Source organism: Serinus canaria, chromosome 9, assembly GCF_022539315.1.
Source record: "Serinus canaria isolate serCan28SL12 chromosome 9, serCan2020, whole genome shotgun sequence".
NCBI lineage: Eukaryota > Metazoa > Chordata > Aves > Passeriformes > Fringillidae > Serinus > Serinus canaria.
The window spans coordinates 4,626,520-4,651,174 of NC_066323.1; the positions used below are offsets into that span (position 1 = coordinate 4,626,520).

At 45.3% G+C, this 24,655-nt stretch overlaps 2 protein-coding genes and 1 long non-coding RNA gene across 4 annotated transcripts; 1 reads left to right on the plus strand and 2 right to left on the minus strand.

The window, feature by feature from the left end:
* Nucleotides 1-5,861: 5,861 nt before the first annotated feature.
* Nucleotides 5,862-10,824, minus strand: GHSR (growth hormone secretagogue receptor). 2 transcript variants are annotated; one of them, XM_009089027.4, is made up of 2 exons: nt 10,070-10,824; nt 5,862-6,868 (listed from the first exon to the last, which is right to left on the minus strand). In XM_009089027.4, the coding sequence occupies exons 1-2, from the start codon at nt 10,821-10,823 to the stop codon at nt 6,612-6,614; spliced, it is 1,011 nt and encodes a 336-aa protein (XP_009087275.1). In that variant the 5' UTR covers nt 10,824; the 3' UTR covers nt 5,862-6,611. The 2 variants fall into 2 exon arrangements, with proteins under 2 accessions (XP_009087275.1, XP_009087274.1); XM_009089026.4 differs by having other exon boundaries at nt 5,862-6,916.
* Nucleotides 10,825-11,612: 788 nt separating this feature from the next.
* Nucleotides 11,613-15,650, plus strand: LOC127059905 (uncharacterized). The gene is made up of 2 exons (XR_007778254.1): nt 11,613-11,758; nt 13,185-15,650. It is a non-coding gene; the product is annotated as an uncharacterized LOC127059905 (long non-coding RNA).
* On the minus strand, nt 14,934-24,622 carry TNFSF10 (TNF superfamily member 10). Its single transcript, XM_018912773.3, has 5 exons — nt 24,472-24,622; nt 20,745-20,897; nt 19,228-19,270; nt 18,417-18,530; nt 14,934-17,734 (listed from the first exon to the last, which is right to left on the minus strand). Exons 1-5 carry the CDS (start codon nt 24,592-24,594, stop codon nt 17,286-17,288), a joined length of 882 nt encoding a protein of 293 aa, XP_018768318.2. The 5' UTR covers nt 24,595-24,622; the 3' UTR covers nt 14,934-17,285.
* Between the last annotated feature and the right edge of the window lie 33 nt (nt 24,623-24,655).

Below are 24,655 nucleotides of genomic sequence, written 5' to 3' on the forward strand. Positions count from 1 at the left end.
GTGGGAAATCAGGCACGAGCCCACAGCAAAGACTGAGAGGAAGAGGTAAATACAAACCTCTCATGGGTTTTGACACCACAGCTGGTCTGAGGTGACTTCCCTGTGAGGGTGGCGTGGCCCTGGCACAGGCTGCCCAGAGAAGGTGGGTGCCCCATCCCTGGAAGTGCTCATGGCCAGGTTGGGTTGGTTCTGAGCAGACAGTGGCAGATGTCCCTGCCCATGTCAGGGTGTTGGGACTAGATGGTCTTTAAAGTCTCTTCCAACCCAAACCATCCCATGATCCCACATCCCAGCATTAGACCAGAGATCCTCAGGCATCTGAGGGATGAGCCCCACACCAGTACTCCTCTCTTGGAGCCAGGGTATCAGCCAGGGCACACAGAAACCCTTGTGCTGCCTGCCCACTTCCCTCCCTCCTCACAAACTAACAGTAGTTCAGTGGGTTCAAAACTCCACATTCAATCAAAACTAACTCAGGTGATTGCACCTTTCACAGCCCCGTGCTGCTGCCACCAGGGTGGCACAGCAGATTTTAGAAAAATCAATCTCATTGTCACTGCTTGATAAAAATACCAAAGTGCTGTTGACTGGGCAGGATGTGACCATGAATCTTGGCTTCATTTGGGGAGAATTTGTAGTATGCATTGTTGCTGTCTTCTCTCAGACTGCTGTGTTAAAGCTGTTTAAATCCTGCTCCTCAGAGCTGGTGGTGCTGTGTCTCACTGCAGAGCAGGGTCGTGGTGTCAGATTCCCTGCCTTGCCTGCCCACCTTAATGAGCCGTGATTTGCAGCCCCAGGTCATTAGTGAAAGGAGGCTGTGCAGGGAAGGACAATGTGGATAAAGGTTTGGAAATAGCCATGCCTTTTCTTTCTCACAGACTGTGCTGCAATCATGTGAAAATCAATCAGAACATGAGAAAAAAGCAAAGGATCTTTTGATCCAGTAGCATCAAAAATGGGGGCAAGTGCTGGGAGAACATCTCCTGAGCCCTCAGAGCAGCCTCTGAAGGGGAGAGTGGGGTACTTTACTCCTGAGAGCAATTTTGCCTTATGGACTCACACACGTCACAAAACCATTATTTTGCTCCCAGTGAAAGAATCAGAGCAGGTGTGGAAAGCCATAAAAAGCCTTTATTTGGAGAAACACAAAGTGGTTTACCTCCAAGTACAATGGGAGGCTCTCAGAAGGGTGTATTTGTACACAGAAATGGGAGCTGGGACTGGCAGCTGGGCATTTGTGGTTTGGATGCTGATTTAGGAGTCAGCCCCCCCTACTCCTGGGGGTTGCTCCCATCCCTTGGGATGGTTTGCAGGGATACTGCAGAACAGCTCACACCGTGCCTCCTCTCAGCCCCCTCCTGACCTGCAGTGTGAGGGTTTGGCAGGGTGTCAGGGATCCAGATGACACTGCACATCAGAGTGCACCATGGGTTTGGGGGTGTTTGCCCTCCAAAACTGTGCTGCTCCTCTATCTGAGCAGAACTGGGTCAGCGTGTGTGCAGGTCTCAGAGGAACGAGCACTCAGCATCACCAGGTCAGCTCTAAGAAGAAGCCCAGCTGCTTTTTGTCCTGATCCAGGTAATTGGGTTAATGAGAGGCTCTGAGTTTTGGTCTTAGGGGAAAAGTCATGGCATGCACCCCTCCACAACTGACATGGGGAAGGGCCACAACACACAGGCACTGGACTTACAAGGGAATGGAGACCTTGGTGGTGGAGAAAGCACTGAGGAAGCCTGTTAAAGACTCACAGAGTGTGTTAATTACATGGGATAATGCTAATGTGCTCTATTGTGTGCTGGAATGACCGTGAGTGACTGCAGAAACCTGTTAGCCTGCATCAATACGAGATGGATTAAATTTTCCTTTCCTCCACTGTACTTGCACAATCACAATTTAGAGATAAGAGGCAAATTCTGATCTAACATTTGCTTTTCAGCTTTTTTTTTCCTAAACAGCAGCAGGCAGGGTTGTGGTTTCATGATCTGACAGAGCTGGCACAGCTGGACCCACTCATCTAACAATTACCTTGGGCAAAATTTGGCCAGGGATGTGGGACATGAAGCCAAACCCCTGTGGGTTTTAGCTGTCTCTCACCAGAACTCGTGTTTCAGAGGGAAAAGCCAATGGCAAGCATGTCGATGTGAGGAAAGGGTTTTGCTCCTGTGATGTTTATGCAGAGCTGGGAAGGATTCTGGCTGGTCCATGAGGTGGGGATGGGGGAGGAGGTGGTTGAAGGAGGTGTCATTAACACACAGTCCAACCTGCTGACCTGAGGTTCCACACCAGCACACAAAGGCAACTGCCTAATTAGAAACTAAATGACAAGAATGTCACAAACCAAAAGCTCTTTTAATATTATTAATGCTACATCACATTATCTACACATTTACCGCCCCCACCCCATCACTCTGGGACTCAGTAGGGTTTGAGCAAGGGGTTAAAATGCCAAGAGATTTGATTTCATTTTTGTAAAATAGGGCTGGTGTTTTTTATTGGGAGTTGTGAGGGTAAAATGTAGTTATGGTGCTTTCAGCTGGGGGTGAGGAGTGTGGTTCAGGATGTAACAACAGGGCCATTCCTGGGAGATGAGTTAGATCTTTTTGTTCCAAATTTGAATTTACTTCTCAAGATATAATTTACCTCTTCAAGGCCATGGGATTTATGCAAAAGATTCAAGCTCTGTGGAAGCCCATCCAGAAACATCCACTGGGCTCAGCGCAGCGGCACCCTAAAACCAAACAATCCACAACAGAGAAGGGGTTCCCTTGGGTGTTTAGGTATCTAAAAACTGCTGATTTTAATAGGCTTAATAGGCTTATCAAATGTCATTTGATACAAACTGACATAACTGCTGAATATCAATTCAAAATTTGACAGAAAGTGCTGGTTTTCCAGTATATTTTATTTTGGCAAGAAATACAATGGGACATGATTTTCTGCTTGTGTGTGCCTCCATCAAAGGTACTTTTGTAAAATGCATGAAGCTTTCTGGTAAAGTCCTTCTGACCTATTTCATCACCAATTTAACTCATTGCCAAGAAAGAAAATGCAGCCAAATTGTTCTTGTATATTTGTGGAGCTGTGATACAAAATGTAGAGGTGGAAAAGCTTTTAAAACTGGGACTGTTTAATGAATGAACTTTCAGTGATTTTCTCTGTGGGCTGATTACATTCAAGTCAGTAAGAACACAGCAAAATTTTGACTCTTACATGCTTTTTTTTAGTCAGAACTGGCAAGGTTTGCTCCCTCAGAGAGAGTTTCCAGAAATGGAAAGGTTCAAGCCCGAAAAAAGTCCTTCCTGCAGAGCTGCCCTGTCTCCCACACCAATGAACAGCCCAGTTCCTGCAAGGCACTCTTGTCTTCCCCCCATGATAAATGGATCTCAAAAATCATGTCCAGGCCCAAAACTGGATGGGAGGCACAGCTTTGCCCTTTCCTGTAGGGAAGGCTTTGGGGAGAAGCTGCCAGGAACACGAGGTGCTGCAGAAGTGCCCTGGGAGGCAGAGGAGAAAGGCTTTGTGTGTGCTGGGAAATGTTTGCCAGGACAGTCCAGCATCACTGTGCCAGCACAGGTTGTTTTGTCACTGCCCTCTGCACCTGCAGCATCCACTCTGCTCCTGTTCATCCTGCCAGAGACAAAGCAGGAGGAGCCTTGTCCCTTGCTGGTACCTGGGACAGACTGATGATGGACTGACTTCACTGCTCTTAGGTAAAAAACACTCTTCAAATCTTGCTCACATTTTTTTTTTTTCTCCCCATGAAGTTATTTCTTACAACTTGGGCAGGGTCAGGTTGGATGGAGCCCTGAGCAATCTGATCTAGTGGGTGGCAACCTGCCCATAGCAGAGGGCTGGCACTAGAGAATCTTTAAGGTCCCTTTGATGTTCTGTGATTCTCTGGATAACACTCTAGACAAGCAGTGCTGGATTCATCCATCAGTGCAGGTGGATCTCTTTGGAGGCATCAGACAAAAGTTGATTTTATGATGCCAAAGTGAGGGTTATCCAGGTTTTGAGGTGGGTTTTTTTCCTGCTTTCCACATAAAAGCAGTTCATTATGTACCAGTTTGAAGCAGCAGCTCCTCAGCACGTGCTGGTGTGACCCCACTGGCTTTAGAGAATCCACATAGAAAAGTTTTGGTACTGAGGGCAGCAACACTAATGGCTGGTGTAGTGACAGCTACAGTGCGTTAAATGTTTGTGTTCCCTGCTAGATATGAAGTATTTTCCTGCTTGTGCAAGAGTCCTACAAAAGTGGCTACTTCTCTTTATAATAATTTGTGTATTTTGCTAGATTTGTCCAAGGACTTGGAGAAATGAGTCCAACTCCTCCGTTAGAAGGAAGGAAGAAGTCCTTTCCATCCCAAGGAGCAGCCAGTGCCTTTCTGACTTTTGTGACCCCAGATAAAATGTTTTAAATTACATTCTGTACACAAAATTGTGGAAATTTTACAGTGTTGGTAGAGCTAAAATTTACATTTTCTCCTGATGAAATGCTTAGGCTAAATGAAATTATTAGCATGTTTGTAGTTTGTGTGCACAAATGTGTCTACACAGAGCTTTAGTGTTGCAGTTACTCTGATTAAACAAAATAGCCAAATCAATTTAGTTACACAGATTTGGGAAACAAAATTAAAATATGAATATGAGGGAAAAAAAAATCCAGTTGTGTGAATCACACTGGGTCCTCCCCCACCACAGAGACACAGGGTTATAAAGGGTCTGATCACTTTATTTCTTTTTCTGTTCACATTTAACAGCACAGACACAGCTGAGATTTGGAACACCGATGTGACGCCGGGTGTGTGTGTGGTTTGTTTGTACAGACAGTTTGTTACTGAGCTCACATCTGCACCCTCCTTCCTTGGTTCCCAAATGTCTTGTTTCCCTGAGTTGCATGAATTCTGCCACCAGACCTGCTTGCCAGTCAGTGAGTGAGAGAGCAGCGAGGACAGCCAGCTGCCTGCAGGCAGAGGTGGAGCAGGAGGTGATGCTGCAGTGCCTCAGTGTGGGTGTTTGCACTCCTGGAGTGGGGAGGGGACAGGCTCAGGTGCCACCAAGGAGCAGCAACCAGCCCCTGGCCCCAGCAAGGTGACAGAAAATACACTGACTATCCAGAAGAGGCCAATTTCTCTTGTGAGTTCAACCTGAGCAGCTGAAGGTGTAACAGGGGAAGTGGCCCATGGGTGTGAGTGGGGGGTTGGAGGCAGGAGAGTTCTGCTGGCACACAATTCACTAGGGACAATTAAAACTCATCAGGGATAGAGGGCTGTGGGCCAGCTGGGGATGAGCACTAGAACCGAATGAACAGAAAGCTGCTATCACACATGCATGCTCCAAAGCTCTGTCAGCTCTGTGGGGCACAAACCCCACATGTTGGTGAGACAATATAAGCCACGTTCATTAGCACAGAAGATGAAACATTTTCTGGTTTGCCTCGAAATGGCACACTTGAGGTATGAAAATCTAATTTAGTATGAGAATGTGTCTGCCTATGTTCTTTAATGCAGATTTTTTTCTATTATTTTCTCAGGTCATGGTGGTTAAAAAATGCAAAATGTTCTCAATTCAACACTGCAGCAAACGAGCACAAATGCACACCAGGCTTTACAGGGGGATGTGGCACTGGGACAGACTTTAAACAGAACCATGGGGGGTGTACAGGCAGGATACCTGTCCTCAGCAAGCTTTGGGATGTGGTGGGGCGCAGTCAGGGACAGGTAGCCACAAATTCATTACAAATATTGAAACAATTAAAAGCTTCCAAGTTCAAACACATCAAGTCATTCACAGTCAAACTGAACAGAACAAGTACAGGTTATTTAGCTAGTTAAAAAAAAAAAAAAAAAAAGAGACTTTGGTGGGTGATTGCATTCCACATTTTTATAGCATCACTGCAGGCCTGAAGTCAGCACTGTCCTTGTCCCACTGATATATATTTTAAAAAAATATTTCAGCACAGTCACATTCTAAGCCACTTTTGTGAAAGCATTTTTTTGTTTCCTTTCTACTTGGATGTGACATGAAGGTTACTTATTTTTAGCATGTTTAAAAATTATCCATTTTATATCTCTTTTTTTTTTTTTTTTTAAGAAATAACTTTCCTCATTCCAAGAAAAACATGAGCTTACTTAAAAATTGATATTATGAAAAGTGTATCAAATTTCCTGTTTGCTACTCCAAAAAGGCAATTCAGTATTCTCTCTCTAGGGTCTGATTAGATGCTAGCAAAATTCTTAGCAAAACTAAAGCTAACTCTGGAAAAATTCAGCTGGAATTGGCGCTGCTGAAGTCGTACAAACTCTCGAGTGAAGTGGGCCACGTTTGCCTGCTCAGGACGGGTCTGGGCTAAAGTCAGCGTTAAAAAATCAAACGGGCAAAAGCAGCACAAAAATAACACCTGGAGCATCGCCCAAATCTGTGACCACCTCTCTCCTCTCAGAGTCCCACACTTCAGGCTTTTCCCCTGGGATCTTTCACCGCCCGCGCCTCTCAGCCCACGCGGGCCATGACCCAAGGGGCGCTTTCAGCCTTGGCGTTCCCATTCCTTGCCCTCCTCCCTCCCGTTCTGGCTTGCTGGGGACTCGGCGGGTGACACGGGGTGCCCGGTGTCATGTGGTGCCACCAGGCTCTGTCCAGCCGCGGGAGCTGCCCTGCTTGCTGCTGGGGAGGCTTTGCTGGGGCAGGGCGCGCAGGCCCAGCAGGCGGCAGGCGGCCACGCGGTACTTCCTCGACATGATGTTGTAGAGGATGGGGTTGATGGCTGCGCTAAGGTAGAAGAGGACAAAGGACACCAGGTTGCAGTACTGGCTGATCACTGCTATCTCCAGGGAGCCGGCTTCGAAGGATTTGGAGAATAAGTAGCGTCCTACGTGAAAAGGCAACCAGCAGAGTATGAACGCAAATACCACCACGACTAAAATAAAAACAGCAGAAGAAAGTGTGTTAAGCGTGAGTATCAACATACAGGTGATTAACATTCTGTGCTGCAGCTCTGTTCCTTTAACCAATTAACCACAAAGTGTGAAAATGCCTCCCCTAAGCTTTCACTTGTGTCTCAGTACATTCTCTGAGAGTATAAATTGGTGATACTTAATACACTTGGATCATATCTAAACGGGTGCCTGAATATTGCCCAACTAATCTGATGTAGCAAACTTCTGACCTATAAAACCCATGTTTGCATCAACAGACTGTTAAAGAATCCAAATGGTGACAAAATATGACCATCTCTCATTTGCAGTGTTTAACAAAAGCAAATTATATATGATAGACTCAACACTGTGGTTTATAGTGAATAATGTAATCACTGGGAAGCAAAATTATTTAAGACAAAAAGCAAAATTGTTAAAGGCAAAGGCCCCAGAATAAAACAGAGAATTTGTAGAGCACATTTGCCAAGATAAGGAGAGTGGTGCACCCCTCCAGTTTGTCCAATTTTGGAACATGAGTTACTCCCAAGAAGAGTAAAATTAAATGTGTAGTATATAACTACATAATTCTAGTTATACAGTATATCTGTAATACTGTATTACTAGAGTAATTTGCATTTACATGTAAATATCATGTCTGTAGAATAATGGGCATGTGTGTATCTCTGAACACTGGCCCATTGGAATTTTCATCTGAGAGAAAGGCAAACAGTTTCTGTTCATTTCCCGTGTGCCTTTGACCTTTATTATTTTTCATATTGCTCTGAGTGTATCTATTAATATAGTACAGAGAGAAAAAACAGAAAACTCGAGCAAGGGTTTCTGGCATTCTTAAGCAATTTTTACAGTTAACCTGTTCATGGAATCACAGAATTGTTTGGGTTGGAAAGGTACTTAAAGAAAATATTTTTCCAAGCCCCCTGCTTTCAGCAGAGACAGCTTACATGAGACCAGGTTGTTCAAAGTCCAGTCCAACCTGGCTCTGCTGGGCAGGTTGTGTTAGCAAACTGCTTGTGTTAGCTATCTTCATATCATGTCTTAGAAGATAATAAAATTCAAATTACTGAGAGGAATGGTTATAGGTATCTTTCCCCAAAAGTTCTGCACCAGCATTCCCAAATGTAAAAGGATGCTTATGCAGGACTTGTGGTGGAGTGGAAAGCACCAGAGCTTGAGGTTCAGAATAGGTTTTCCAGCTCTGCATCTTCTTGGGCCAACCACTTCCACTTTTCCCTCACTATCTCCACTACAAAATTCAGATGATTCCCTAGCTCACATGGGGATTTGAATCCATGTAATGAATATTACCATGCTGGTCATTATGAATGAGCAGAGTTTAAAGCACAGGCTATTATGACTAGAATTTTAAGCCCACATAGGCAATATCCATAGTAAGGCTTTTGACAGTTTTGACAGATCTTCATGCATGCAGAATCCCATGGATTTAAATAGGAATGGCTTGGGATAGCTCCTTTGCAAGTCAGGCTATACATTTAGGTGTTCAATTTCAGTCCCAGAAGCATAACCTCTCTTTACAGTTAAAAGAACTTCTGATGCTAATCCCATTTACTTGATGTTCCATGACTTGATAAAGCCTCAGAAAGCCCCCTCTAAATTTTAATCGGAACATTAACACCAGTGAGAGTTGACTGCATTGAGCATCTGCTGCCACTGAGCCCTCACTAACTTCTTCCCATCTTTCTATCAGGCATCAGACTGTTATCATTTAGAGAATATTGGCTCTCTGTCAGAGGAGAGTCTTGCCACTGCCTGGCTGTTCTCAGACCTTGTAAAACAAAAAAAAAAAAAGAGTGCCTGAAATATTGCAATGCTTGCGGCAACGCTTCAGAGCAGAAATAAGAATTTTTTATTTCAAAATTCTTTACAGTTAAGCATATGTAAATATGGTAGCAATATACCTAATTTACTCATAGTCAGTGGAAGTTCATAATCCTGAACCTCTAGAAGTGTGAGCAATTAATTACTTTCAAGGTCACACTTACCAGACTGAAGTAATTCTATTGATCATAAAACGTAGCTGAAAGGGCATAAAGAATGCTGCTGGATTTATTATTCCTCCTGCTGTTGCATAGTAATAAATTAGGACATGAACAAAAAGATCAGATAGGCTCCTATCTGATAATTAAGGTACTTAGGACTCACTGCCACCTCTTGTCTGCCTCATTAGCCCACCACTTCAGCCTTGCTGAAAGGAGCCTGTGAAAGCTTCTTCCTGCAGAGCATCTTGTCCCCCCTCAAAATCCACGGGATGACTTGCACTGCAGAGGACTTTTGGCTTAGGTAAAAGTACGCAGCAGCAGCAGCAGCAGGATTCTGCAGTTTTCAGACACTAAACTGCAGGACAACTTTTTGGGTTTGTGTATCAAACTACATGCACTGACTTAGTATGTTAAAACTTGTGTTTCCATGTGCCAACCGCAAGTGTTGTTTAAAGCATTCAGCAGTGTCGATACACAAAGTTAGGAATGACAGTGTCTGTTGTCCTGATCCTGTTTTCTTACAGTCTCTGAGAATTTATAGCATCACCGACCTCAAAGGAGGCTCAGAGCTCCTGGTTCAGCATATCCTGGGGTTTAGCTAATATGAAAATGCAGATACATTTTGATAAGCTTACATAGCCATGGAAGGAAATAACCCCGATTTGCTAAAATCTTGATATTCTTTTCCTATAAATCTTAGTGCACATCATGCCCTGCCTGCCTGGCTGTAGTCTGCTGCTCAACTTCATGGCTTGAGAATAGTTTAGTTTTGTTTAGAAATGAAATAAATTCTTCTCTGTAAATAACATTGGTATCCACAACCAAAGAGCAAAAACGCTCAAAAATCTCCAGGGCACAGCTAATTATAACTGTAGTATCTGTCCTTGTCAGGGATTCTTACTAATGTTTGTTTAACTGTTTGGGAGTCCCCAGCTCAAACCAGTTAGAAATAAATCTAAGGGAGGAGGAGAGTTATCCTACAGCTACCCTGAGGTTTAGCCTTTTGTATGAAACATTTTCTTTCCTTTGGAAGGAACTACAGCAAACTATCAGAGAGCTCCCTGTCTTTTTCTCTCACACACAGACACACACAAGCACACACATCCTTTTGGAAAAACAGAGCAAGAGGACTCGTACCTAACATTTTCACAGTTTGCTTGTTGTTCTTATCCCTGATGGCAGTGTTTGGACCGATGTTCTTTCTCTTCCTCCTCCAGAGCTTCCTCCCGATGAGGCTGTACAGCACGGTCAGGCAGAACACGGGCAGGAAGAAGAAGATGCTGGAGGTCCAGACCATGATGGTGAGCAGCCCCGAGCGGATGGCGTACTCTGTGGCTCGGCACTCGTTGGTGCTCAGGGGGTTCGTGCCGTTCTCGTGCTCGACCCCCACCAGGATGAAGATGGGGCCGGCGCTGATGAAGGAGATGGCCCAGAGGAAGAGGATGACCAGCTTGACCTTCCCCTTGGTGATGATGACTTTAGCTCGCAGGGGGAAGCAGATGGCGACGTACCGCTCCACGCTGAGCGCCGTGATGTTGAGGATGGTGGAGTAGGTGCAGCTCTCGCTGATGAACTGGAAGAGCTTGCAGAGGAGGTTCCCGAAGTTCCAGGGTCGGTACTGCCAGAGGCGGAAGAGGTCCAGGGGCATGCAGAGGAAGATGAGCAGGTCGGAGAAGGCCATGCTGGACAGGTAGAAGTTGGTGGTGGTCCTCATGTCCCGAAACCGCGACACCACCAGCATGGTCATGAGGTTGCCGATGATCCCGATGACGAAGAGCAGGACGCAGGCGACGGTGATGCCGGTGAGTACGGGCACGGGGAACAGGTGCAGCGGGGGCTCGGCGCCCGTCCGGTTCTCCGCGCCGCGGCCGCCCGCGCTCCCCTCCCGCATCCTGGCGCCGCGGGCTGCGCATCCCCGCCCGGCGCGGCGCGGCCCGGCCCCGCGCGGTCCCCGCTGCGCGCCCGGGCAGGTGCGGGGCCGGGGGCGGGCAGGGACGGGCAGGGACGGGCGGTCCCGCTCCGCCTCTCCGCGCTCCGCCGCTCCCCCCGGCCCGGGGCGGGCGGGCGCTGCCGCGCGTCACAGGAGACGTGGGCACGGAGCAGCCCCGCTGCGACCCCCGCGGGCCGCTCCCGAGCCGCCAAACTTTCTTCCCGAGCCCCGGGGGGAGTAGAACGGCTCAGCCCGCGCCGGGTCCGCCCCCGGTCCCTGCCCCGCCGCCCGCCCGCTTGGGCAGGTGCAGGTGTCGGCGCTCGGTGCCCCCGGTGCCGTGCCCAGGCGCGGTGCCGTGCCCAGGTGTGGTGCCGCCTGCCCGTGCCCCCGGTGCCGTGCCCAGGTGTAGTGCCGCCTGTCCGTGCCCCCGGAGCCGTGCCCAGGTGTGGTGCCGCCTGTCCGTGCCCCCGGTGCCGTGCCCAGGTGTGGTGCCGCCTGTCCGTGCCCCCGGAGCAGGGGTCTGTCTCTTCCCCACGGGCGCTCTCAGCGCTCTGTCCCCGCACTCCGCGCCCCGCGGCGCTCGGCACACGCGGCCGGTCCCGCAGCCCTGGGTGCGATCGCTGCCTCCTCGCTTCGTATCTTTGCTCTGCCCTTGGATCTTGGCAGGAGCCCGGCCAGGCTCCTGTTCGGTGAAGCTGCAGCAGCCACCCGCTTCTACATGATTTACCCGCAATTAAATTTCAATTCAGCGTGTTACTGCTGTCCTCTGCTCTGCCCTTTGCAGGCACAGACAGAACCGGGCTTCCGCAGCTGCAGACTCCTGTTGTAAGAAGAGGAGAATGTTGTACCCAAGAAATAAGATGTGAGCAGAACAAGGGGAGATCAGAGGCAGTAAAGTAAGTTCCCACAGATCTGTATAGGGTGTATCTCTTTCCTGCTTGTCCCCACAAATTCTAAGGGTATGTGTGCTGCAGCAGTCTTTTTTCACTCCTGTCTATCTAGAGGGGCTGGATCTCTTGTGTCCCATCTCTCAGGGGGCAGCCAGTGCTCTGAATCCATGTTGGCATCTACCTTAACCATAGAATCATGGAATAGTTTGGGTAGGAAGGGATCTTAAAGCTCATCCCATTCCTACCTCGGGATGCCCTCCACCAGCCCAGGCTGCTCTGAGCTCCATCAGCTCAGCAGGGTTTATGCCATTCCCCTTCCACTGCTGCAGGGCTTTCCTGGAGGGTAGATTAGAGCACAAGTGTGATGTGACACAATGCTGAGCTACTCTTCCTGTGCCTCTGCATGTGCCTGTTTTCTGTAATTTGTGCCTTCTGTACCCATGCAAGCATTAGCCTTTGTGCCCTGTCTGTACCCTAATTTGGATGATAAATTTCTGCAGTTTCACTGGAATCAGTATTCTCATTCCTGCTCATGAACTGTGAGACAGTTTTGCAGCAAGTTACTCAACAGTTGCTAAATTTTATGAGGGATGGCTGCACATTATTGCAGTTGAAAAGGAGGAAGAATCTAATGTACTCCTCACTTTGTCTACCCAGCTGCATGTGTAGTTGTGTTATATGTTTCTGAATAAAAATCGTGGGCTTTATGCCACTAGAAGACAGTTATTTCACACTAGAACTGTGTCCCCAGTCTAATTTACATGACATTGCTTTATATTATGGAGGAGATGGCAACTGCTTAGGTGGTTAGGCTGCCAAATACTTTGCATTATTATAAGGAATTATCTCACTCCTTTTAAAAATTTCTCAGACCAGTGATGTTAGTTGCAGGATGTTGATATTTACCAGAGAAAATGGCCCAAAGCTATAAATGTGACTTTCTATGTAGAGGGAATACTTCATGAAATTATTTTTGGTTTTGCTCAACTGTGTCTTGTCAAAAATGATAATTTATCTTTCTCCAGGGAGAGAAAAATGTTGGGGTTTTTTGGTTTTGTTTTTTTTCCCCAGGAAAATAATTAATTATTTTCTAGAATAATAACTGAATTGTGGTGTGTATACCAAAATCAATTACCCAACAGTGAGTGAGCACCAGATCTGTACACTCCAGACAACCTGAGCTTGCAATGCAAGCTCAGATTTAACCCTGAATTCCTTGGGAGTTTGATGTGTTTTGAGCCAACTGGATCTGAACTGGCAGTTGCACTTTAAATGCAGTAACACTGATCTCCTTCTTAAAAGAGTATCACGAGTCAAGGGCTCCTCTGGCTGCTTTTCCTGCATGGGGTTGGGTCAGGGCCTGAAAAAAATGCCATCTGAGAGAGAAGAAAGGCAGCTTTAGTTTTCTTTTTAATTTCTTTGGCAATTGCAGGCCAAATTTGGATGGAATTTAAAGATTTGTCATCCCACAAACACTGCATGATAATGGATTCCTGCTTGGGCTTTGCATTTGCTAAAGGACAGTGGTGATAGAAGAGGTAAGAACTGTGAGAGAAGATGGCTTTAGGCTCCCAAAAGTTATCTACCAGCCCCCAGCTGCAAGAACATTAGTTTCATGTTGCCAACAGGACAAGAGTGAGGGCATTGGTCTTACTGCAATGAGAGAAAGGGGCCTGAAGTTAAGGACTTTTTATTCTATTTATCCACCAACAGGATGTATGAGCAAACCAGATATTAAAAAGATAATTTAGAAAGCACATTACACATTTACCTTTCATGGAACTCTTAAATTATTTGTGTTTCTCTTCAGTAGCTTCAAAACTGCATTGAGCACTGGAGATGAAATAGAAGAGTTTCTATTTGTGGAGCTTTGAGATTTCTCTTCGATGTTCCATTCTTTCAATTTTCTTCTTGTCCAGTAAAGTTCTAATTCTTGTTTATATCAGTCTTTGTTGTCATGGAAATATCTGAAGGCTTTGAACCTACAATCATTATGTGTTTATTGTGGAGAGAAGAAGAGACTGGAAAACAGACTGTAAGGTAGAAATTAATTTTAAAATGATGCACCTCCAAAACTCAGAGAAAAGCAAATTCAGGGTTTTTTTATTGTATCCAGGGACAGAAGGTGTTTTGACTGCTGTTGTAAATGTGGTTTAGAGCAGGAGGTAGCACCTGGTGTATGCTTTCAAAGGTTATGGTTTAGCAACTCTCATCACTGAGGAGTGCTGTTGGAATAGCAGTAATCCCACTTAATAAAGTAAAACACAGAATGAGCTCAAATTACCTTACAGATGTTTATATAGCAGTAATATCTGCAAGCAGACTTCAAAACACTGCTAGTTTATTAATCAGCAAAGTCACTAATTCTGAGGTTTAGACTCAGCTCACTGGGTGACACCTGGGCATTGTGTCCCTCTTCCTCAGACTCACTCCCAACTCCAGAGAGAGAACACAATCCCTTGGTGCAGTGCTTCCACCCCTGCCATGGGCAAGGACACCTTCCACCATCCCAGCTGCCCATCCTGCCTGGCCTTGGGCACTGCCAGGGATCCAGGGGCAGCCACAGCTGCTCTGGGCACCCTGTGCCAGAGCCTCAGCACCCTCACAGGGAACAATTCCTTCCCAATATCCCATCTAATCCTGCCCTCTGGCAGGCTGAGTCCATTCCCCTTTGCCCTGTCATTCTGTGCCCTGGTGAAAAGTCCTTTTCCAGCTCTCTTGGAGCCTCTTCAGGTCCTGGAAGATGCTGTAAGGTCTCCCAGAGCATTCTCTTCTCTAGGCTGAACAAACATCTTCTAATGTAGTTTGGTAATGGGTAAAGATCAGATGTTTTGCTACTAAATAAGAATTCCCAGTGATTAAATAATTGTTAAAGCCCAGAAACATGAGAAGTACCTCAAGGGAAACGCTCAGAATTTTGTCCTCTGGTCACAAGATCATTTTCAGGGATTTCTTCAGCCTACTGCTTCCAGATGCTGCTCACCAGCTGGGATCTGGAAGCCAGTGACATGGAATTACACAACATGGCATTGCTCAATGGCTTGGATTTTGTCCTTTGCATTGCAACCATCTTTGCCATTTAGTGGATTATATCTGATACCAATCAATGTCAGGGAAATGATCTAAGACAGGGCTGATATGGAAGCCATAGGATGACACCAATAATCACTGTGAGACTAAATAACTATTCAGTAAAAACGTTTTATATAAAAGTCATGTAGAAAAATTTACAATATTCACATGTTAACACAATCTAATTTGCTACATATGTCATTCAGCATAAAGTGAGATGAAAAGTGTGAGTCAGGACACAGCACAAACAGAACTTGCTCTATTTTTCCATTCTTCTTTAAAGGTGTCCTGTCTGATATCCCTGGATAATCTTCCCCTAATATAACATCTGGCAAACATGCCTTCAGATCACTCAGAAAATTACTATTTGGTGTGATTCCTGTTGCAATATGCCCTGCATGCAGTGATCAAATCTGATAGCAGGGGTCAGTCCTGTGCTGAAAGCACCAAGCCCAGTCCATGTGCAAGGAGAGCCTACAAAAGTCATTTCTCCAAGGTAGCAGATATACAGGTATGTAGGGAATGGCTCTGTTCTCCAGCCTTTCCAGCTGGGAGAAAATTTCTGAATTAAACACTGAAATCAGAGTGAAAACTGCAGAAATGTTTTCTGTTCTCTGTCCAAACAGATGATTTGAGAAGGAGGAAGACCAAAGTGTTCCAGTAAATGGTGAAGAATTTCACATAGTTGATTGCCACTGAACACAGCACGTGTGACACTGTTAAACAGCAGGCAGAAGTTAAACCTCATTATTTTCAGCTTACTCTGGTGTTTCTTGGCTCTAACCTGCCAAAAGAAGGGTATTCCTGAAATTCTTCTCTTGCTGGTCCAACACAGTGTTTAAATGAGCCAAGGTCCCTGCTTGTCTGGATGCCCAGATGAAGACAGGGGCTGTGTCTGTTAATCCCCTGCAGCTGGTGGGCAGGAGGATGAACCATGCCTGTTTACTGGTGAGGCCCATGTGCAGGGGCTGCTGTGATTTAATTACAGCATGCAGGTGAATGGGAGGGTTCCCACGGCAACCCCAGTGTATTCATAAAATAGACAGCCAGACCTTACCCTGCCATCACAAGTAACATTTGCAGAACTGTCTTCCTTTCCCTTGATTTTTTTTTTGCACCTTTCCCACTGATTCCTGCAAATCTGGGCAAAATGCATTCATGGTGCAATTTGCTATTCCTCCACTGACAATGCTACAGATTTGCTGATTTACCCTACTTGACTTTTGCTGTGCATTGAGCCCATACAGTCTAAGCTTTCAAATCCTTTTAATACAAAATAGGCATTTTCAAAGAGTTAAAAAATATACTGTTCATTTTTTTAAAAAAAATGTATTTTATAAAAAACATTGCGGGAATTTTCCACCCATTCCTAAAAAATAAAATCAAATAATTATAGCATTATCTAAGAAGCAGCATATTTGTAAGTACAGATAGTTGTGCCTGTTTTCCTTAAAATGTTAGTCATTGGGGTGTGTTATTCTACATTACATCCTACCAAACACAGACCAGTACAAATAAACATGGAAGAATCTTGTCATGCCTAACTTGCTGCAAACTGCTCACAGAATTCAGTATTTACAGAAACCCACCTTTTTTTTTTTCTGGATCCAGTTCTTGCTGTCAACAACTGTAACAGCAACTGCATTACTGAACTTATTGGGAGCCTAATGAGATGTCTGCAGCAGAGTAATTAAGTAAACAGGCACTGTTACAAAATGTTGATCAAAACACAGATTGATTTCAAAAGCTCTTCAGTGCCATTCCAGCAGCTGTGCTTATGTACAATATCCTGCACAAGACAAATGTGTTTACTCAAGACATGATCCTGGAGAATTCTTAAGCACATACTTAATTTCAAGCATGTGGATACCCTGGTGTAGTCAGACTGTTTGTGTGCTTAAAATTAATTAGGTGCTTAAGTGCTTTGTTAGATGAGATGAAGATGTGCAGCTTCTGCCAAACTCCTGTTCAAAAAAGTTCGTGAGGAATTCCACAGGCACTTGGGTACAGTATGTACAGTATGTACAGTGTGACATATTCAAAACAGGGTCCCAGTGGAGAGCACAAATAGAATCTGATATCCAGTCTCAGCCTTGAGCAGCCAGACCTGGAGCATCCGCCATCCCTCGTGCCACAGCCGAGCCAGCCTGGACCATCTCTGCTGCTGGTGAGCCCTTACCTTGCCAGGGTTCTGGCCAAAGGAATCACCTGAGGGCTGGGAATCCCTCACACATTCCCAGCCTGGCTGCCTGTGCCTGCACAGAGCATTGCCACAGCCAGCTGCTGCTGCTCTTCCTGGCTGCTGGGACAGAACTCGGCACGCGTGAGTGAGCTGTAAGAAAGGGCAGTCTGCTCTTTTTGGCATTCATGCAGCTTTTCCTTGTGATCCCCTATTTTATAGGAATTTAAGCTGTTCCTGACTAGAAAAAACTGGGCTGTTTGGGGTCATGATTTTCATGTTCTAACTGATCATAAAGGCTCCAAAAAAACTTGCTTCTTTGTCCATGTCAACTATGTCACTGTTGCTGACAGAGACAAAAATCCTGTCCTCTCTCTTCAGCTGAAACACACCACCTTGATAGATGGAATAAAGTCCATATTCTGCCTTTTTAGACCAGCAGCTTGTCCTTGCACTCTTCATGAGCAAAATGGGCTCAGGGTAATTAGTCAGTTTGTAAACATACTGGACAAGCTGTTTGGGGTTTCTGATTTGTCCCAACAAGTCTGAGTCCTCGTTCTCGTTTTCACGGAAGCGAAAGTAAATTTGTGAGTAGATGTAGTAAAAGCCTGTCTGGGGTATCACTAACTCGCCATTTCTCAGCTCCACGTTGTAAAGGAAGGAGTGGCCTTTTCTTGATGATTCCCAGTTGTTTATTTTGTGTCCAATTCCTCTTCTGGGCAAGGGATTTACTTGCAAAAAAAAAAAAAAAGAGAAATGTTAACTTGAAAAACAGGTAGTGAAGTCAAGTGTGTGCTAGCTGAGGAGCCTGGTTTTTCATAACAAAGTAAGGAAACCTGCTCTTCCCAGCAGTTCATTAGGTCCATAAGTAAGCTTTATGTGGAAAAGAACATAAACTGCCTTTATTTTTAAAATTTGTGCTCCCAAATAATGGGGGTAAATTATGTTTTTATTCAGTAACAAAGTTAAAATATCCATTAGTGTCTGATCCCCTCTGAAGCTGCAGAAAGCGGAGCAAGCCCTTCATTAACATGGCCTGAATGTCAAGTCTCTCTCTTGTCTGTCTCACATTTCTAATAGGTCTGTCACCATAGCAGCTGGGACTTGCACAACCAACAGAAGGAAATGAAAGAGAAGAGGAAAACTTAACACTAGGAAGGTGTCATCGTTTGTCATCTAAAGTTCTTTTTCCCCCTAATGAGGGTTCCAAAAGAGCTAGGGAGGTACCCAGAGGAAATGGGCTTTCTCTCTCTTTGGTGGGAATTAGCAGAAAAAGCCCAATGTCTGGGACAAGACAATTTCTTTCCTACTACTAACTCAATACAAGTATTAAAAACGGTTTTGAGGCTAGCAATGGGAGAGCAATTTAATTAATTCAGTGTCTTTAACTGTGGTTAAAGGTTTACTCCTTACTGCGTGGGGACAGGGAGCTCCTCCTGCTGCTGCCCGTCAGGTGCGCCGCGATCCTGCGGGTGGGACCGCGCGGCTGCTGCCCCTCCGTGTGTGGCAGCGTCAGAGTCCTCTCAACTAGAAGGAAAAAGAAACCCCACATCAGAAGTAAGGGCTTTAGAAAGCACATCTGTTCCACCTGACTTGATTTTAAGGAGTAGCTATGTCACTTTTTAATTGACTGAATCGTAGAGTGATGGCTGATTGTTGGCTAATAAGGCTCAAATTCTGCTTTCACGCTTGCTCATGAAATGTCTTTATGTGCCTCTTTATTCTTTTTCTCCTCCCTCTGCCTTCAAGTTACCAACAGAGAAAAAACCCCATAGCACTCAATTTTATGGTTAAATATTCCTAATCTCCCTGTGAAGTTCCACTTGGAGGTTGTAATGCTTTCACGCAGCATCTTTAGCGTGAGCTTCAGCAGAGCTGTTCCTTAACTGATCTCTGCAGTTCTGTGCTGCATGTTCCAGGAGCTGGGGTACTGGGAGGGCTTTTTAAATATCCCCCATACACATGGGACTGAGATCCAGAGGCTGAGTCCTCTGCAGGCACCTTGGTTACCTTGTTCTAATCTTGACAGTAATTCTGGCTTCTGAAAAAAAATTAACCTTCTAGTAATAAGTAATCATTTTTTGATGACTTGATGCCAGTACAAAATCTTAGATCATACAAGGATTTGACGCCAGTTTTCTGCACTTTTAAAAAATCAAGTCACGACACATCAAGTGCCACTAGCAGCTCCTTTTTACCACAGATAATAAAAATATTACAATACCGTTGATTGCAGATATGTTTTCCTCATAGCTTCTTGACATCATCTGCCAACAAACACAGTAAAAATGAATTAGCTTGTCAGCTGAGGCTGACAGGGGAATGAAAAAGACACACCTTTTTTTACTCATGACTAAAGGGGATTCTGGATTTGATCAACAAACAAACAGGGAAAAGAAACACCTATTAGTTTGTTGTAATAAAGAATTGGTATGTTTACATCTTTTAGGTGATGAAAGGCATGGGAAAACATTTTCAAGAGCTCAGGCATAAGTCTATTGAAAAATCTGAATTTCATGCTTCTCTCAAATAAGTGAAGTGTCCAAGCACCAACTTCCATTTGCAGAATGTTCCACACTATAGGGCGAATTTTTGCAGAATATTTCGCACTATAGGGCCTTAGATCGGAGAAATTAAATTAAATTTATTTTTATACCTCTACCTAAGATCTTAATCCAGCATATTTCACTTTGTGCATTCCTGTTCTTCATAACTGTTTGCTGACTGTTGAAACAAACCAGTTTGGTATGGACAGTGGTGCAGCAGCAGCCAGTGTGGTGATGCTTTACCTGGGTGGCTAATAAGGCCTGTATTGCCAATTATTGATGGCTTTTGTCCTGCCACATTTCTATTTATCCACCTATCCTAATAGTAATAGTAGTACTATTGTAATTGTAACTTATTTCTAGCACCCAGCCTACTTTTTTCTAAGCAATCAGGGAGCTAGTAGGTTTATTAGATGTGTAAACATCCACCAACTAAAACAATGCTTTCTTTGTGCAGGACTTCAGAGACTTCACTGGCAGAGCTTCCACCAAGGAGCTGAGATCTCTGAATACAAATAGAGAATCTGGTTTGGACTGCAAGAGCTGTTTTTGCCAGGAAATTTCAGCCAGGAGATAATTTCTGTGTATGAGCTTGTTTATGTGCTGGAGATGGGATTTTGAAAGCCATTCCAGATATTTTAGCCCCTGTGATTTTTCAGCCAGACTGACTTTGTTCTCTGTAGCCAAAATGATGTGTATAGTGTGTAAGTCATGCAGGAGATGCTCTTTGGGAAGGTGCTGTGCCTGATGCTGTGTGCCCACTTGCTCTTTCCTCCATCACTGCATCACACAGCTCGTGACTGGACCACTCCTTAGGCACCTTTGTACCTCTCCCTGTGTTATATTTAACCTCATTTTCTCTCCCCAGTCTCCCTGTATTTCCAAAGAGGCAGTGACAGCTCTGATAGCACCATGACCTGTATGGTCAGGCAGAAACCCTTTACCCTGAGGTATTTCAGATAAGCCAACCCATCACTGGAATTTGCTTAGTAAAAGCTGATAGTCTTTGCTTTAGTATTTCCTGAATGCAGTGAAACCACTTTTGTGGGTTGTTTTTCCCTTTGCCTCAGTGCAAGCACTGCAGCTGGAGCTGTGGCCTGACAATTGCTTTGCAATAAAACAATCTGAGCCTCCTTTATTCTGCTATTAGGATTCCTTCAGCTGTAACAACACCAAGCACACTGCTCCCAAATACCTTTTTAATTAACTTTCCCAGGTGCCACTTTACTTGCCAGCAGGGATCAGCTTCTCTGTCTTCACTCTCGATGAGCTCCAGGTTTTGGATGGAATTCCCGATCTCCTCCCCGGTGAGACAAGCGATGCCGCTCCTGGAGTACGAGTCCTGGAGCTGCAGCACAGGGAAAAGCCAGGAGTTTTCATCCAAGTGTTTGCAGCTGTGGTATGTCACTTTATTCACTAAGTCCTAAGAAACACACTTTTCTCTGAAGTACGGTGCAAGTAGGGCTATATGAACAAGAGGATTTAATTCATCCTGATCTGACTTACTTAAATTTGAGGGCATACCTCACATGCAAAAATATGCTTGCATTATCTGCATGGGCATAAATCTGGTATCTAGTATTCAACTTAACAGGTTTTGTGAAAATTCAACATCCAAATCCCTGTTGTTGAAAACTCTTTAGATTCTCTAGTTCTTTAAAAACATTTCTTTACCACAATATTGTTTTTAAAACAAATTATTGAGGATGAAATCAAATCCTAGAATTTAAAAGTATTTTCTATGCTGTATTTTCTGCCAATTGCTTTTGTAATCCAGACCTTTGCTGTTATATGTATCTGTACCATATTCTCCTCATATCCAGTTTAGGCTCTCCCTTAACACCATTTGTCCTAATAATCCAGACAACTGAGATGACATTTGAGTCCAAATAAAATTATAATGCTGGATGTTTTTGACATGAAAATACCAAGTATCTATCTGTATCCTCTAGTCACGGAGAAAACATTTTTGTTTTCTGCAAAGATTGAAGAGATTGGCAAAACTCCTTTTGGCTCCAAGGGAATGTGACTGGGAGGGTTTTCCTGGTGGAAATCTCTCTCCAAGCTCCCTGCGGATGCGACTCCAGCTGGCGCTGTTGGTTAATGCGGGAGCACAGGACCTGAGAGCAGCCCTTGTTTGCTTTGAACTGGGCTCCTGCTGCAGCAGCTACACACTGGTCAGCCTTGTGCAGCCAGCAAAGCACTACGGGAACTTGGAGAGGACAGCAAGAAACATGCAAAGCATTCAGATGGAATCCTGGCAGTAGCATTTAAATTTCAGTCTTTTGTTGTGTTAAAGAAGCTTGGTTTGGTTTGCTAAACAGATGCATTTTTTCCCCAAGAGCACCAGTTTTTAGCTGTCCTTGAGACTGGGGTATGGAAAGCAACAGGTGAATTTTCTCCTTCACTCTCCAAGTCTTTCCTGGCTGTTAGAAAACAAAGGTGTTTAGGAAGAGATTTCCTGCTACAGGGGGAGGAGATTTCACCCCCTTCATGTCCCACCTTCAGTTTGCAGCAGCAGATTCCACTGAGCTTCAGCTAGTACATGAAATGATGTACTTTGTAGGCAGCAAAAGGAAAAGTGTGTTTGTGAGGGTTTCTGTGTCTTTGCCAAGGAGTGCAGTGGTATTTTTAAATCAAGTTTCAAGAACTCCAAGTGATTAATATTATGTGCTGATTAAGGTAAAACTACAGGCTCTGACCCATTTAACTACACAATGAGCTTCTATAAAAAAGTAGTTTGACGAGTTTAAGATAAAAAGCAAGACGTAGGCAAGTTGTGAGGTTACTGTTTATTCTCTTGCAGACTTGTCACAGCTCAGCTCCCAGCTCTGCCCTCCCATCTGGGAGCAAACAGCCCTGTGCCTCTGCCTCCACCTCACCTGCTCACTTTTCCCCAAAACAGCTTCACTCTCCTGCCACTTACTTTGTGTGCAGTTTGAAACCTCAGGGAATGCAACCTTGCAGCAGCACATGATGGAACTGAGGGACTGCGATTTCTCCTGTAAGATTTACTCAAATGAGGTTTACCTGCAGCACTGAACCCTTTGAGGACACAATTCCTGCAAGAATTTTATGTTGTAGAGCCTCTCTCCTATGCTGGGAGTGCGTACTGGACTGTTTTTGAAAGAGAAGGAAGCCTGAGGTTGTTTTCCTTGCAGCCCTGTATCCTGAAGCATAAAACCTTTATTGTCTTACTACTTCCTCTTAAAGCACAAATGTCATACTCCTAGTCCTAATCAGGTTACTACAGCTGTAGTGGACAAAACCCTGCTAGTTAGCCCCATGCTTTTTGTAAAGACAGAAATACCTGCTGTCTGTGCAGCCACAGTGATTTGGTGAAGGTGTAGAAATGCAGGTATTGAGAACAAAAGAGAGGGAAGAAAAATATGCAGATAAAAATCACAGTTTATCTACAGAGATTTATTCCACATGCACCATGGGGATGTGGAGTAGCAAGCTGTGTCTAGATGAGTTTTTTCCTGTTTACTGTGCACCAAATGGCAAATGCAGGAATATGTGGTTAAGGTACCCCCTCCAGAGCCAGCAGCGTTTGTTTGCAGTCCAGCACATCTTCACTTTGGACAGATTTATCCCTTCACAACAAATGGAGGTTTGTTATTCTTCAGGAACTGTGAGTTGTATTTTGGGCAAGTCCCTGGGATGTGGTTGTGTCCCAGGTGTACATGTTTGAATAGAAGGAAGGAAAAGATAAGTGTGGTTACTAATTACTTAGATTGGCATGTTTGTTAGCAAGGGACTCTGTATTGTGTGCATGAGGAAAGGAGGATGACTTTACATATTCTTCTTCATTAGCAATCATGTGTAACCTGATTTCACAAAGTGAGCACATTTCAGTGACTCCCCCATTGGACAGCCACAGCTAAAAATTCAGCAGGAAAATCTGTTTTATACATTTTGAAAGTATGAGCACTGGCTCCTATTGCAGAACACTCCCTTTGCCTCACAGAGAACTCTGACATCTCAGAAGACTCCACCTATTAAATCTAATGTGGAATAAGTGCAGATATAACATAATATGCATACCTACATTATTATTAATAATGTAATTAATTATGCACTACTGAGTGCTCATATGCAACAGTAACTTAAATTTATGCAATACTTTCTGAAGTTGTGGATATACAGAACACTTACCTGCAGGTAGCAGGTGTGTGCCAGGAGTACAACATCCTGTGTGCCAGGAGTACAACATCCAGGCACAGTAGGACAGTCAATCTGGGGTAAGACACTCAGGGAAACCCTGAGTAACAAGGGTCCTTGAAAAGCAGGACCACACACACTGGACTATCAACTAAATTCAACCTTCTTGGAGTGTAAATGATCTTTTGCAAGAAGAGGGAAGAGTTAAGCAGCAGCTGCCAGGCCTCAAGGGTGGCTGCAAGGAGACCAAAGCATCTAGACTACACAATGGGTTTTTTATAAGTTATTCTGGGGAATGCAGCGGTGTTTGCCGTCTGGTGCAGTTCCTTTAGGATTAGTCACAGTCTTGAAACCATGCAATATCCTATGGGAAGCATCCACGAGGCACTTGAGCTTTCCCCAGTCCTCCTCGGCGGTGCAGCTGACAGAGCCAGTTCCACCCAGCCCTCCCGCACCGCAAAAGTGATGAGACGGCGAATTTGCGCTCTAATGGGAAACACATTTCCTGCTAAAGCGCCGAACTTTGTTTCCTCGACTCTGACACTCCGTATCTGCCCCAGCTCTGAACTCTTTCCCCGCGCACACCCCGGCCCGGCTGCGCTGCAGACAAAGGGAGCAGCGAGCGGAGCTCTTTGTCCGCGGGGGCTCAGCCCAGCCCAGCCCGGGGGTGCCGCTGCATCCCCCCGCCCAGCCAGCCGGCCTGTCCCGGGGACAGAGCGGGCAGCGCGGCTCCCCCCGCCGCCGAGCCCCGCACAGACCTGTCGGAGCTCGCTCGTGAAGTACAGGAAGGTGACGGCCACGCACACGGACTGCAGGAGCACGGCGGCCACCAGCACGGCCCCGCAGGTCTGCGCGGGGCTGGGGCCGCCCGCCGGCAGCATCCTGGGGCCGGGCTGGGGGCTCCGGGGGCTGCGGGGCTCACGGCCGCTGTCCCGCGGCGAA